This window comes from Cladophialophora bantiana, assembly GCF_000835475.1.
Source record: "Cladophialophora bantiana CBS 173.52 unplaced genomic scaffold supercont1.18, whole genome shotgun sequence".
In the NCBI taxonomy this organism is placed as follows: Eukaryota; Fungi; Ascomycota; class Eurotiomycetes; order Chaetothyriales; family Herpotrichiellaceae; genus Cladophialophora; species Cladophialophora bantiana.
This window is the reverse complement of record NW_015971592.1, coordinates 269109-284212: the sequence shown is the minus strand read 5'-3', so window position 1 is coordinate 284212 and position 15104 is coordinate 269109. Positions and strand designations below refer to the sequence as shown.

The 15104-nt window shown below is 52.8% G+C and overlaps 6 protein-coding genes across 6 annotated transcripts; 5 read left to right on the top strand and 1 right to left on the bottom strand.

The window, feature by feature from the left end:
- Positions 1–1182: 1182 nt before the first annotated feature.
- Positions 1183–1889, bottom strand: Z519_10389 (40S ribosomal protein S18; the record flags this gene model as incomplete). The annotated part of the gene is made up of 4 exons (XM_016768106.1): positions 1183–1480; positions 1542–1680; positions 1736–1766; positions 1833–1889. The coding sequence occupies 4 exons, from the start codon at positions 1887–1889 to the stop codon at positions 1183–1185; spliced, it is 525 nt and encodes a 174-aa protein (XP_016615574.1).
- Positions 1890–2433: 544 nt separating this feature from the next.
- Z519_10388 (uncharacterized protein) lies at positions 2434–4074 on the top strand (the record flags this gene model as incomplete). Its single annotated transcript, XM_016768105.1, has 1 exon — positions 2434–4074. The coding sequence occupies one exon, from the start codon at positions 2434–2436 to the stop codon at positions 4072–4074; it is 1641 nt and encodes a 546-aa protein (XP_016615573.1).
- A 2241-nt stretch (positions 4075–6315) lies between these two features.
- Z519_10387 (uncharacterized protein) lies at positions 6316–7227 on the top strand (the record flags this gene model as incomplete). The annotated part of the gene is made up of 1 exon (XM_016768104.1): positions 6316–7227. The coding sequence occupies one exon, from the start codon at positions 6316–6318 to the stop codon at positions 7225–7227; it is 912 nt and encodes a 303-aa protein (XP_016615572.1).
- A 1461-nt stretch (positions 7228–8688) lies between these two features.
- Positions 8689–9621, top strand: Z519_10386 (uncharacterized protein; the record flags this gene model as incomplete). Its single annotated transcript, XM_016768103.1, has 1 exon — positions 8689–9621. One exon carries the CDS (start codon positions 8689–8691, stop codon positions 9619–9621), a length of 933 nt encoding a protein of 310 aa, XP_016615571.1.
- Positions 9622–11009: 1388 nt separating this feature from the next.
- On the top strand, positions 11010–13049 carry Z519_10385 (uncharacterized protein; the record flags this gene model as incomplete). The annotated part of the gene is made up of 3 exons (XM_016768102.1): positions 11010–12157; positions 12222–12271; positions 12334–13049. The coding sequence occupies 3 exons, from the start codon at positions 11010–11012 to the stop codon at positions 13047–13049; spliced, it is 1914 nt and encodes a 637-aa protein (XP_016615570.1).
- A 562-nt stretch (positions 13050–13611) lies between these two features.
- Positions 13612–14055, top strand: Z519_10384 (uncharacterized protein; the record flags this gene model as incomplete). Its single annotated transcript, XM_016768101.1, has 1 exon — positions 13612–14055. One exon carries the CDS (start codon positions 13612–13614, stop codon positions 14053–14055), a length of 444 nt encoding a protein of 147 aa, XP_016615569.1.
- Positions 14056–15104: the final 1049 nt, after the last annotated feature.

Genomic DNA, 15104 nt, shown 5'->3' with positions numbered 1-15104 from the left:
CGAAGTGCCACTCATTTTCAAAGACGAGCATTGGTGTTGAACACCGCCCACCGCCCAACGTGAAGTTGCTGTACAAAAAGGGCCTCCTTCCAGAACGCTACCAAGCGGAGGTACAACTGAGACATTCCAGAAAATAGTCAGCCGGTTCTTCAATATGGATCTTGGGGCGGTACGTGCTCTACAAGGGGATCAGAGGAGTGCCCATTGCATTATGTTTACCTGTGATGCAACACCCCCAGCCCACCGCCTATCTGGTTCTCCTGGTGACATGGGGTTAGAGAGCGCCAGAAGAGTGCCAGCTGCTCGGAAATTTTCGTGAAGGTGCCAGAAATAGCCTCCCGAGTTACACGAAACCAGCAGAGCACCGTGGAACAAGGGCAAGGAGTACCAATACCAAGGCTCGGATTCCGGACCCGACTGCAGCAGAGTCGCTTGTCGGATCGGAAGCTTGCATCGTTGAACACGAGACTCCCGGATGAAGTGGATACCGTTTTGCTAGAGCCGGTGACGGTGTTTTGGTTTGATCAAAGATGGCTGTGGCTGGATTTTCACTTCCCTCCCAAAGGGCTATGGACATAACGGCGGGCTTCTTTGGACATCCATTCATGTTGCTGCCGTGAGGCAAAGACAGGCCACAACCCTTCGACTATACCACAGCCTCAAGCAGATTCCCAGGCTTGCGGAGAGGTTGTCGAGATTTGAGATTCCGGCAAGACGGCAGGGACAAGAATCGAACACAAAATCGCAAAGTCGCTCCTGGACCCTCAATGGGCCGATCAATCCGAAGCTTGAGAGAATAGGCGGATCTAGAAAGTTCAGTGCATGGTGCGCCGGTAATGGAGCACTCTTCATCTTCTGCCCGCTCGTCCCACGTCGCGATGATCACCACTTTCATCACAATGCATGGAGGACAGCCACAGAGAAAGCCACCCACGATCGAACGGTGAAGGAAACAGGGTTAAAATTTTCACGTTATGCCATTTGATTGCTCGCAAGTCCACTATCCGTAGACTTTCCATGGACCATTGTCGCATTGTTGCACCAGGTGTCAATACCAGCCATGCCGATTGTGCCTTTCTCACGCTCGCTGCAGAAATTTCTGCTGCTGTTGCGGATTTGATTCAAGCGTCATTCCATCACCACAAGCGCCACAAACGTCTCATCACAATGACAGCAGATCGCTTAACCCTTCTTCTTGCTGACACCAACGGTACGTCCTCTTCTACCAGTGGTCTTGGAGTGCTGGCCTCTGACTCGTAAGCCCCAGTAGTGACGCAGACCACGATGTGCTCGGATCTTCTTCAGACGTTCCAGATCCTCACGCAGCTTGCTTTCCATGCTGTTTGCCAATACCTGCGAGTCTTTGCCGTCAACAATGTCGCGTTGTCTGTTCAGGAACCACGATGGGATCTTGTATTGCGTTGGGTTTTGAATGATGGTGACGATTCGTTCGAGTTCTTCGGAGGTGATCTCACCAGCACTGTCATACGAAAATTAGTTCCTGCTTTTTGAAACTGCATATTTCCACATTGTATTCGTACCGCTTGCTCAAGTCGACGTCGGCCTTCTTGCAGACGAGGTTGGAGTAGCGACGACCGACACCCTTGATCCGGGTCAAGGCGTACATGATTTTCTGCTTGCCATCGACGTTGGTGTTGAGAAGACGGAGGATGAACTGGACTGTCCGGCATTGTTAGAATCCATCGTCTAGAGCAGAGATTGAAATAAACCTTACAGTTCGACTTCTCCCCACTGACGAGAGCTGCCTCGGAAGGTTAGCAAATATCATTTCCATTTTGTCGCAGAGGGGCGGATGTTTGCGCAAGGCGCACGTAGGTTATAGATATGGCGAGACCAGGACACTGCAGAGCCAATATGGACTTACACATGATGGGCGAGTCTCTCTTTGACGGTTTTCGTTGATGGTGACGGTTGCGACGACAGACAATCCTCTTGAGGCTGCCAAAAATTCAATCAAAACCGACAGTGCGCCGCGCCAAGAGACTACTTAATCAGCCACTTGTTGGGAATGGGTGGGGCCTTGGCTGGGCCGATGACGGTCACGTGATAGCTATCTTGCGCACCGGAATGTTGTCGTCACTGGATTGGATGAAACCGGTCTGGTGTTGGACCTGGTTGTCCAGCAACGGAAACAGGCTGCTTCATTACGAGTCGCAGTTCCCGTCCCCCATTAATATCCATCTTCAAGGTCCTCTTGTTGTCTCATATTCTTCGATCCTGTGTTGCCCATTACTCTATCTCATCTCTTCTGCAGTTCCTCTATTCTCGGCCTGGTGTGCGTTTGAAGCTGACTGGACTGCTTATCTTTTCCTGGGACCAACTCCCAGTTTGACAACGATATCGATCTTCGCTGCGGCCTTAGCTGGCTGAGTCGACGAACCCGATCGATTTTATCCCGTCTCGCGCTCCGCCATGAAATCCCTTCCCAGTCTCTTGCTGGCTGGAGTGGCCTCCGCTGCTATCGCTCCTCAGCAGCAGCCACTCCAGTTTCCCAAATCCTTCCCGACCGAAGCCAAAAACGTCCTTGGTAACGAACTCAACCATCTCAGGGATGCCCTTCGAGGTCTTACCGAGGAAGCCGCAGATATCTGGGACGAGGTCGCTGCCCTCTACCCTGAGGATATGAGCCGCGCTAGCTTCTTCTCCATGCCTAAGAAGCACACCCGCCGACCGGATCATGAGTGGGACCACATAGTTCGTGGAGCTGATGTCCAAAGTGTTTGGGTCGAAAATGCCGATGGCGAGCAAGAGCGTCATCTCGATGGCAAGCTTGATACGTACGACCTACGAGTCAAGAAGGTCGACCCCAGTGCATTGGGCGTCGATCCCAACGTCAAACAGTATTCGGGATATTTGGATGACAATGAAAACGACAAGCACCTGTTTTACTGGTTCTTCGAGTCAAGAAATGACCCGGAGAATGACCCTGTCGTCTTGTGGCTCAACGGCGGCCCGGGCTGCTCTTCCTTGACCGGTCTCTTCCTCGAACTTGGACCCTCGCGCATCAACGAGAAACTTCAATTGGTTCCGAACCCGTACTCCTGGAATGACAACGCCAGCGTCATCTTCTTGGACCAGCCTGTCAATGTTGGCTATTCCTACTCCAGCTCCTCTGTCTCAAACACCGTGGCTGCTGGTAAGGATGTGTATGCGCTGCTGACTCTCTTCTTCGAGCAATTCCCCGAGTATGCTAAGCAGGAATTCCACATTGCTGGGGAATCGTATGCCGGACACTACATTCCTGTCTTCGCATCAGAAATCCTGTCACACAAGAAAACCAATATCAAGCTAACCTCGGTCCTGATCGGCAACGGTCTGACAGATGGATACACCCAGTACGAATACTATCGACCAATGGCCTGCGGTGACGGCGGGTGGCCCGCTGTGCTTGACCCCCAGTCCTGCCAGGCGATGGACAATGCCCTTCCTCGCTGCCAATCGCTAATCCAGAACTGCTATGACAGCGAGAGTGTGTGGTCATGTGTCCCGGCTAGCATCTACTGCAACAACGCATTGCTTGCACCATATCAACGAACGGGGCAAAATGTTTACGATGTGCGCGGCAAGTGCAAGGATAGCAGCAACCTATGCTACCCCGAACTCGGCTGGATTAGTAAATGGCTCAATGACAAGTCGGTGATGAAGGCTCTTGGTGTGGAGGTTGATGGCTACGATTCCTGCAACTTCGACATCAACCGCAACTTCTTGTTTCAGGGCGACTGGATGCAACCTTTCCACCGACTGGTGCCAGGCATCATTGAGAAAATGCCAGTGCTGATCTATGCGGGGGATGCCGACTTCATTTGCAACTGGCTCGGTAACAAAGCCTGGGCTGAGGCGCTTGAGTATGCCGACCACGAGAAGTTTGCTGCGGCCGACATGAAGGATCTCCGCTTGGATGCAAGCAAGGACGGCCGCAAGATTGGAGAAGTCAAGTCGCATGGCAACTTTACCTTTATGAGAATTCATGCGGGTGGTCATATGGTTCCTCTGGATCAGCCAGAAGCCAGCCTGGAGTTTTTCAATCGATGGCTGGCGAAGGAATGGTTCTAGACGGGTCGTTGCACGGATTGATGATGACAGGGAAGCAATGATTCGTTTCTTGGAGGTCGCGGTCGTGGTATCTTGACGGAGGGGGTTATACAAACCAGGTCCCTGGCGGTTATGTACAGTTTGTGGTGGGCATGGATCCAATGAGTTTAGAGAACGGGTCTTTCTGCATTACATGTACGGAGTCCTCGTCGGACAGAATTTGGATATGCAGATATTGGTTGCAGGCGAATGTCACCGGCCATGATCTATCCACCATCTATCCATCACCACCTGAGGAGTTTTCTCTCTCGTAATCTCGTCATCTAGGCGCCTTGGGACGTCAATAGTTTCATGCACGGCATGCATGCGACGGGTTGACCCGAAGAAGGAGCCATGATAAATCCCTCTTTGTTAATCATTATTGTTTGAGGGCGCTGGGTTGACTACTGCATGAGGCTGCTCTGCCTGTCACCATGCGTAGCGCTTAGATTGTGGATTTGTTGTGGGTCTCTTGATTCTATTCTTAGGCGGTTGCCAGGGTTGAAAACGAGGTTGATTGGTCGCAGATGCTGCCAGTCACACCGGCTGTGCGGGGTGCTGATTGGCCACCCTTTCACCTCCTCCACTTCCTTCACCTGCTTAACCGCCCACCTCCCATCCACTTCCCGTGCACTTCCCACTCGTCTCAATCCTACCAGTCCTATTCAACAACATCTCATCTTCGAAGCGCCCGGCCTGTACCCCTCTCTTGCCCTCTCTGGCTCTCTCTGGTCCTCTCCCAACCATCGCTCTCCATCTCTCTCCATCTCTTCCTTCCCACTGGCTTCCTGCTTGGGATCCCCTCCTGGTCCTTTGGCATCCATCTCTCCCAATGTGGCCAACCCGAGGAATGCCCTCCTCACCCTACCGTCCCAATTCACACTATTGCCTGCAGCCTCAGGATAGGCCTCTCTCCACTTGGCCATGACCTGTGGTGCCGTTGACTATGATGCTGCCGGTCTAAATATTGCCATCCCCTTCCCGTCGTTGCAACTTGCTTTCCCTTTCTTTCTCTTCAAGCAAGCAAGTCTTGTCAACTCTGGTCGTGCGGTTTGAGAGCTATTCTTGAATTCTGTTCTTTTTTTGTTAAGCCAAACTCCTAATTCATCCTTCTGCAAAGACATAGTGTCTGGTACACTATTGACTTGATCGACACCGTCCAAAAGTCTACATACTACCAAGTCAATTGTTAATCTACAATATCAACGCAACTCATCCTTGGGAAACCTCGTGGCATTTACGAGCTGTGCTCATTCTTGCTGCATTTTCAAAGGCATAACACCAATCTTTGCAGAAGCTTCCAGGTTCCTTTCACGGATAAAGGGAGAAAAAAAAAAGACCACTTTCATCAATCGCTTTGAAAGGAAATCATCATCGTTGCCGGTCAACGATCATTCTTTCCGACCAAAATACCTAATAGCTTCCAACTTCATACCGCCGGCCTGACTTGCTGTGCCACTCCAACAGCTTAATCTTTGTCAAGCATCCATTATCGTTGTTGTCGATACTGTCGCTTTTCCCATTGTGTCCATACTTTCGGCCAATTCAGACCCAGCAGCAATTCGAAGACTCGTCTCCTACCTCTCTTCAAGGCTAGTCAAAGCCTTTTGACAACAATTTTAACTAGTGCCCGTCCTCACCACGGCTGGAGACTTCTCGGTGCCTTCTTTGCTTCAGTCTCAAGCGTCACTACAACCTCGATCAACGCTCTACATTGTGTCGTCACGATTGCCGGTCAATCTAGTTGACACCGATCCACAACGCACCTTTCTGAAACCTTCCTAGATATCAAGCAAACGTCAACCTTGACCCATCTGTCGAGGAAGCTCTGCCCGGTTTAGACAAACACTTCTAGACGGCAATCACCATCACACACGTGGACGTTGATCCAGGCACTTCAGTGTACTTGATCTGCCAATAATCGGCCATATTTCTGTTCAGCATTTTCACCATCCAACAGAGCATCATTAGCATTTTTAATTCGGACGACTCTTCTTGGGCCAACCCACCACAGCTCTACAGCAAACTAACGACACATCTAACGCATTGTCACGAACCAAAAGTCTCGACGACATCGTTTTTCTTGAGTAAATGTATCATTCCCCTTTCTCATGGGTTATAACCATTTCCATCTCATCAAGCTGACTCGGTAGCCAGACACCGACTAATTCATCCAGAATCCAACCTAACTACCAAAGAAAAAAAAAACAAAAAGGCACCAAAATGTCGTCACCAGCAGTCCAACTCTCTTTTACTCTCCGTACCTCTCCCAATGTCCGCACTGTGCACTTACTTGGCTCATGGGACAACTACAAATCCCAGCTCCCCTTGTCTCTAGTCAAGGATCCAGCAGCCAAGCCCGGTTCCTGGAAAGGCACGTTCCGTTTCCAAGGGTCGAATGCTCTCAAATTGGGCTCCCGCTACTGGTACTACTACATTGTCGATGGCTATCATGTTTCTCACGACCCGGCCAAAGAATTCGTGACGGAGAAGACTACAGGCCGCAAGCTCAACATCATCGACGTTCCTGGCGGCGACAAATCTAACCCGAAACCATCCCGGCCTAGTGTCAACACCGAAGTCCCTTCATCGCGCCACAGCAGGGAGATCCCACAAGGTCGTGCGCTCAGCCCCGGAAAGATCCAACATCCAAAACCCAGCAAGCCGTACGCGTCTCGGCAGTTGCGCGAGGCTGACTACGAGGTTTCTCCCGTGGACGACCTTGAGGAACGTTTCGCGGGCTATCGCATAGCCGACTCCTCTGCCTCGCCGTCCGAATTGTCAGATGACAGCTCCTCTTCTGGAACTGCGTTCTCACGATCCTCGCCCTCCTCCATGTCGAGCGTGAGCGACCACAGCTGCCGCTGCGAGCGGTATGGGGTCACTCGGACTGGCCAACGGGTAAAACTCGACTGCGGCGGGAAGCGCTGTGGCGCATGGAGCTCGAGTTCCTCCGAGTGCGATTCGAACGACAGCTCCGAAGAATCAAGTGAGGATGAGAGGGAGCGTCGTGCACGGATGCACAGGGAGGCGGAGAAGAGAGCACCGGCGACGACAACGACGACCAAGGGGAAGAGCAGTGGCGGCGGCGACGACAGGAGGAAGACTGTTGTTGTAGAGAAGAGACGGAAGTAGATGAGAGCTTGGAGCTTTCAAGGTGACGGTTCAGTGAGAGAGTTGGTGAGTGTATATGTTTGTGGGAGAGGAGCCCTTCCTTCTTCCGTGCCAATACAAAATCAAAGGACAAGGACACCACGTCGGCCTAGAGTCCACCGAATCAGACCAAGGCGAATCTACTACTAACCAGCAGCGAATTGCAACAAAATGTCCGATGCGAGAGTCAATCCAATCAGCCTTAGGCTGTGAGATGGCTCGGACCTACGTCAAAGTCGCGGGAAGGGTTGGCATCGATGGCTGCAAAGAAGGGGAATGCACGGCCAAGGATAGCGAAGATGAGGGCAAATGGATGGCAAGAGGGAAGAGAGCAGAGGGAGGCAGTGGCAACCTTGTGGCCTAAGGGGTAAAGCAAGAGAGCAGAAGAGTGCGACCTCGGGGACCAGAAAAGCAGTGGAAACATGAGAATGGGGCAAACTTGGCAATGATGTCCATGGAACGGTTGACGAGCTCGGCATTCCTAGAAGAAACCCCTCCTTTCTCCCCCCTGTACATCGACTAGGAACATAGTTCGGGGTGAGAGAGGGGGCTCGACAGTTGATCCGACGAACCGACGTTCTATGCTTGCATCATCCCATGAAAGATAAACGTACTCCTGCTGTATATTTCCCTCTTTTCCTGTTTGTGTTGTGATGGCTCCTTGCTCAAATTTCATTGTATCTCGATGGTTCATGCAGGAAGTGGGAAGCTAACAGTAGGTAAGGTTCTCGGGCGGGGGGTTGCTTCTACGAACGTGATTTGACCAACGTCACTTGTCTTATACAGACGTCGTGTGGCAGTCTGGGAGTTTTGCACCGCATCCGCAAACTTACACTTTGGAGCCACACACCACGCATTCCCCGAGTCGTCTCATACGGTACGAGGTACTCCACCTGGGGAATACGGGCCGGCCTAAAGGTACAACGTCACCCATGGGGGCTCTTGCCAGAAGAAGGGAAGGGCAAAACGATTAAAGCCAGGCCCTAGACTCAGAGGCAACGCTTGCAATGATGGAATTGAACTGGAAATTGTCTCCGGCAAGTCTTAGAGATGAAGATGATCACTTTCGCATTCCTTGCCTGACGCCCAAGCTGACGAGAGGGAGCCCGACGCTGGTCGTTTCGTGTTCTGTCCCCCTGACGGGTTGGTGTCAGCCTCGGGGACCAGGCTGTAGAGCCCGAACTCAGCCTTGTGTCCCCGGGGAGGTCAGGTTAGGGGTGTAATGGTCACGCACCCTTGTCGGGGCCCCTCGTCTGTAATGACTGCTGGGAACAATGATTCGGTGTTTACGAGCCTTCCTCACGATCCAGGTATATATGTTCTAGGATCTCCAACGGGTCGACCCTGGGGCCAACGATACGCTTCTCGATTGCTACAGACGTCCACCCGCACTCCGCCCGCACTCAATCCAACTACAGAGACTCTTGGGAAAGCAAGGTCGCAATGGAGCCGAAGATTCACACACTATTCGAACCTGTGACAGGCACGTGGCAGTATGTTGTCGCAGATGAAAAGACAAAGGATGCCGTAATCATCGATTCTGTTCTTGACTATGACAAGGAGACGGGCAAGGTGTCCACAAACTCGGCCGACCAGATTCTCGGCTTGGTGGCAGATCAGGGCTACACTATTTCCAAAATACTCGAGACTCATGCCCATGCTGACCATCTCACCGCCTCTCGCTACCTTCAGAACGTCCTTGCCGGGCGACAACAAAACACGCCCCGTCCCGAAGTGTGCATTGGTCAACGCATTCGGCAGGTTCAGGAAACCATGTCCAAGATATACGGCGTGCCGCAATCGGACCTAGTCGACGCATTCGATCATACTTTCTCTGATAACGAGACCTTTGCCATTGGATCCATCGAGGCACGTGCTATCCACCTTCCAGGTCATACGCCTGACCACCTGGGCTACATCATCGGTTCCAACGTCTTCACTGGGGATTCAATCTTCAACCCGGACGTCGGCTCGGCACGCTGCGACTTTCCTGGAGGGTCCGCTGCCGACCTTTATACTTCGATGCAAAAGCTCTTGTGTCTTCCAGGGCACTTCAAGCTGTACACTGGGCATGACTATCCACCCGACAGTCGCGATGTGCCCGTTGGGCAGCATGTGGATGGGAGCAAGGCCGTGCCGTTCACGACGGTTGAAACTCAGGCTAGGGAGAACAAGCATGCCAAGCTGGGGACACAGATGGAAGATTTTGTGACGTGGAGGTCAGAAAGAGACAGCGGCCTGGCTGAGCCCAAACTGCTCGCCCAGGCTATGCAGGTTAATATTCGGGGTGGGAGACTACCCACGCACGGCTCAGAGGGGTTCAAGCTGACCGAAGTACCGGAGCGAGTAGCCAAGGTGGTTCAAGCTGCATTGTAGCTGATGTTGCCGAGGAAGCGGAGAGGCGAGGAGGACACCTCCAGGATACATATCGGGACTTGGCCTTGTGATACATATCGTTCCATGTACGGTTTGCTGCCGAATTGGGCTAATGCAACTCGCTGTTTTGAGACTGAAACCGCGTGTCCTGTTCATCAATTAATTAATCGACCAGACCCCTTTCTTCCTTTTCATCTTTCCCTTCAGTCTGTCCGCGATGCTTTGGCGAAGCCACCACCCGCACAATGCTCTACGCCTTCACCTTGCCTAACCTCAGCAGGTGCCCAACTACCGAGGGGTTGACAAGGGCGGGAGCCCGTCTCAAGCGAGCAGCCCCGAATCTTCCGCGGGAGACTTTGCCAGAGTGAGAATACACGTCCGTCAAGCCACTTTCTTCTCATCTCTCGGACCGCCGGAGACGAATCATGGCCAATATCCACGCGAAGTAGCTCGATGACGCGACAGTTACCGGGAGGCCAGGACTCGGGTAGCGAAGGATCACCTAGCGCATGTGCATAAGAGACTCTCGAGAGCCGGAAACGGTTAGTTACTGATGGAGACAAGGTGGAAAGATCCAGTCAATGTCCAGCACATGTTTCCATCCTGCTGCCACCTCACCACCCACCGCGGGTCTTCCTGCATATATATCCCCGCATCTTGAAGATCAACATGCTATGCACCAGTCCTAGTGTCTGTGTTGTCAAAGTGCCTGAATGGAAATGCACTCAAAAAGTGTTTCTGCAACTGGACCATTCAGTTGGCCGTTCACATGCAGGTGTTGAGGAAACCATCCTATCACTTGCCTCCCCTCTCTATCATTATCGACACGAGATCCCACTGACCTGCATCCCTAGGGCACACGACGGAGCTTTATCACGAAGATTCGGTGGTACCGCAGGATTCCCTCGCATTCAACGTTCTCGCCTCTGTCGCCTCCCTTCTTGCACCGCACGCGGTCTTCTCCTTGCGTGGATCGCGGTCCCTTTTTTTGTGGCTCTAGCTTTTGGTCCAATCCTATGACCTTGAGCCAGCACAGCTAGACTACTGTCGAGACCAAGGATCCGCCTGCACCGATCCTCACGCCGGCAATTCCAGCGGCAGGGGCTCATGCAACTGGATTTCCTTGATGTGGTCCGCCTTCTATCATGCTGATACATGGGTACCAGTCTTGCGGTTGGGGTGCGAGAATGACCAAAGAATGCATCTACCCATCCCAATGATAACAGGGCTTAACTGTGGCCGAGGATGTCTGTTCAATCTGTGTCGAGGACATGGGAGTCTGCCGTCCCCGTGTCTGCGTTGCTGAAAAGCAGCGGTACTCCTCCACCTGTTGATCCGTGTTCAGCTTCTTCCTCGTTTTCAAATTTTTATTTTGCTGCAGCTTTACCATGGCTGCTACGGAATCAGCCCTTCCGGAACTCAACAGCTTCCTCCCGATTGACACTAGGATCGCGGGGAATCCATTCTCCGACCTACCCCAGCATGACGAGGCACTCGATCTCAAATTAAGTTCCCAAGATTTGAAGGTCCAAGCTCAAGTGGCGGTGACGGATATTTCCTCAGGACAAAGCAGCGGGGAGGAAAATGATCTTAGCCCGCTGGATCCAGAGCCGCTTCCCGTCGTTGAGTCGCCATTAGTATCGGAAACGGTCGATCCTGATCCTTTAGCGAAACCCCCGCTGACCCGGCGAGATTCAGCCTGCTATCTAGACGAGAAGGCTGGATCCGCGCCTGTCACCGACGACATCGGACATGGAAAGTTCGAGGACCAGTCTGATACTGCTCCCGCCACCGGGGCCATTCCTGAAAGTCCGACACCAAATGTGTCGGCGCTCATAGTAGACCTCGGTGATGTCTTGTGTAACTGGACCGCACCAGAAGCTCTGCCAGTATCGCCGGCAATGCTGCATCGACTCCTCAAGACTCGCTTCTGGCATGAATACGATTCAGGTGTGATCACTCAAGAAGAATGCTACAGCCGTCTTGCTACACAGTATGGCCTTTTGTTAGCTGATGTGGCCGAAGCATTTAAGCAGGCCGCGCTATCTCTCAGTCCTGATGAAGAGGTCTTTGGTATGATCCGAGGATTGAAAGAGACTTATCGGGGCTCTTTGAAAATCTATCTCATGTCAAACATTCCCTTGCCTGAATGGAACGCCTTGGAAGGGGATGCACGGTACGACTGGAGCTTGTTCGATGGCTTCTTTATCTCTGCTCAAGTGGGCATGTGTAAGCCTGAGCTTGGATTCTTCCGGCATGTTCTCAACAAGATCAATATGAAGCCGAAGGATGTGATATTTGTGGACGATAACGCGGAAAACATCCTCGCGGCCAGGTCGCTTGGCATCAGGTGCCTCAGATACAAGGATGCTTCCGGGTTGAGGCAATTCATCCACCACATCTTCGATGATGGCGTCGACCGGGGACGAGAGTGGCTGTACAAGAACGCTAAGACCATGTGGTGCGTCACCCCAGAAGGACGAGAAGTCAGAGACAATTTTGCCCAGCTCTTCTTGTATGAAGCTGCTGGTGATTTGTGAGTCTTGATGCGCCCGGCCCGGAAGGCTGTTAAAGGACATGCTGACAATGTGAACGTCAAGAGATCTTGTCTCGATGACATTTTATGAGCGTACATGGAATTACTACATCGGTGAGAAATTCTCGAGACCTGGGACCCTTGATTAGCCTGGAGTGGACTGACCAAAGCGAAAGAGAAACCCATCGATACGGTGGAAAAGCACCCCGATGACATCGATACCACTTCGCTGGCGATGATCCTGCTGCCCCACGACCTCGAGAAAGCACATTCAATTCTCGACCAAGTCCTCCTGTACACTAACAGAGATGGCATTATTCTCGTGAGTATTCTCCCTAAGCCAACCTTCCGAGGAGGAGATACCGACGCTTCACAGACATATTTTGACAACAAGCGGCCTCGTATCGATCCCGCCGTCTGCGTCAATGCTCTTCGCTTCTTTCACAAATATGGTCGGGACGACTTGCCCGCGCTACAGCCCACAAAAGCCTGGGTTTCGGATGTCCTCTTCTACCGAGCGTACCTCGATGGAACGTACTACTACCCCAGCGGAGACGTCTTCTTGTACCTTTTCAGTCGCCTCCTGGTTGCAAATCCCGAGAGCGACATATACCGCAGCACTTGTGCCCTCCTGCGCGAGCGACTGCAAGAACGAGTCGGGTCACCAGGGGATTCGGTGGAGCTGGCCATGCGAGTGATTGCTTGTCTTGATATGGGTCTCAAGAATGAAGTTGACCTGCGGAAGCTGGAGGCGTTGCAGGAGGCAGATGGCGGGTGGCCGGTCGGCTGGCTCTGTCAAACAGGTAAAATCAGTTTGAAGATCGGCAGTCGAGGCGTGGCGACGGCGTTGGCGGTCAAGGCCATCGAGACGGCGCGGAGGAGTGGGAAATGAGGACGATGGACTTTCTTCCTTGGAACTTTGGCCTCGGCCCGTTCGGGCACATTTTGACGAGAGCCTATTGGCCCGATTTCGTTGATTCTGTAGCCTTGTCATTCTCACTGTAGTACGGCGTACGGGACGCACAAATCAACACAAATCCAGACTGGCGAGGCTGGCAGCGGTTTGGTGGCTGTGTAACAATCTTGCAGGAACGTGTGGGCAAGGAAATGCTTCCCCCGATGCTAACCGAGAGATTATCAACCGACGGTCTGTGATTGGTTGCCTTGTATACCCCATTAGGATTGCGGGGTAATGGCCACCACCCAATACGTACTGTACCAGGGACTACGTCATGGGACAAGGCTGATGACCAATGGCATTCTTCATTCCTTGCTTGCTTGATGGCTCCGTCTCCGTTGTTCTGCCCTCTTTGTCACCCAACAACCGTCTCAGCACCGCAGCCTTGGGAACCGCCCTTCCTCCTTGTTTCCTACATATCAAGCACCTCACTCCTCCTACCCTTGCCATCCTCTCCAAGCCGGCTTCACAGTTGCTACATCTGCATACCTGCGTCATGGCTGCTGCCGTCTGCCCGGTGGTTGGCACCACCAACACCGTCCTTCCTCCCAAGCACCCCGATTTCGACATGGACAAGCCTGGTCAGGTCTGCCCTGTCACAAAGGCTACCACGGACCACCACCACAACCTCCACAAGCACCCGGGGATCTTCGACTCGACCGCCCAAGACCTCGCCAACGCCGATAACTGCCCCGCCCTCACCAAGATTGTCAGCCGCCCCGAGCAGCAGGCCATGGACGAGGGCATCTGCCCTGTGGTTGGCACCGTCTCGACCGTCTTGCCTCCGAACCACCCCTCGACGAAGGATGCGAAGGAGGGCGATGTCTGTCCCGTCACCAACGCCAAGTTTGAGCATCATAGGGACAAGGTGCACGAGCACCCCAACCTCGAGACAGCTGCCAAGGGTGCGGTTTGTCCGGTGGTGGGAAAGAAGGCATGAAACCAGTCAGAAGGATACTGCGAATATTTGAGGGATAGTTTCTGGCAATGACATGCTGGTCCTATGTATCTCCATCACCCATGTCGCCGTCTGGGTACGCTGCAGTGGCTTGTTCTCATCCTCGTTTTGGGGTGTGGTGGCCATCTATCTCTGCTCAAACGAGCATTTTAGTATCAGCATTGGTCGTACCGCAGTCACCGGATACCTCGTAGTTGTCGAATTAAGAACAGAGCAATTTCCTTTGCTTCTACAATGGTTCCTCGAGCTCTGCAAGTGTTGGAATCCACCATTCATCAGCTGCTGCGTGCTTCGGCAAAACTATATTCCGACAAGCACAGTTTGCAAATGTAGCCACTACTTTGTGCACCAATACCCTGGTTTCAGAGATGTAGCAACTTGATCACGGCGGAAGCAGGTCTAGATCTCGACGGGTCCAACAATTCGGGCCACTTGGTATGACCTTACGCTTACCCGCAGCTCCCACAGCTTCGTAACGAGCTCACTGGAATGCATGCCGAATCTCTTTAACCCAAGGCATTCATGTTGCCATTGAAATCGCGGTCCCGGGTCTGTGCTTCAACGGCGTCTAACCCATCCACAATCCGCGCCATGGCGTTGCGCACTCGTCTTGGTCTGGACGGCTGACCGCGTTGACGTAGAGGAAGCGACCAGGCCCGCCGTAACGGCACTCAGTCCAGTGATAATCACACCGAGAAGGAGCTGAAGGTCCATCAAAGCCCTTGACGTAGCTGACAGGAAGTAATATTGCCAACTGTAATGGCGGTGGACTGACATGCTGCGTTTGTGTCAAGAGTTCGAAGTTGTGCTGCTGTGTCGACCCTTTTCCGCAGTGAAGCGATCGATGTGCCCGATCGCGTGGCTCTGGAGACCTGATCCGGGTTGCCGCGCTTGGGGTCCTGGCGCTGCTTGGGCATGTTGGAGCCAGCAGATCTCGCGGATTCAATCGTCTCCCCTGGGATGTTGAGCGACTGGTGGCAGGGTAGTTTTGTGCTTTTGGGTCCCTAACTCAGACTGGTCCTCATTGACAC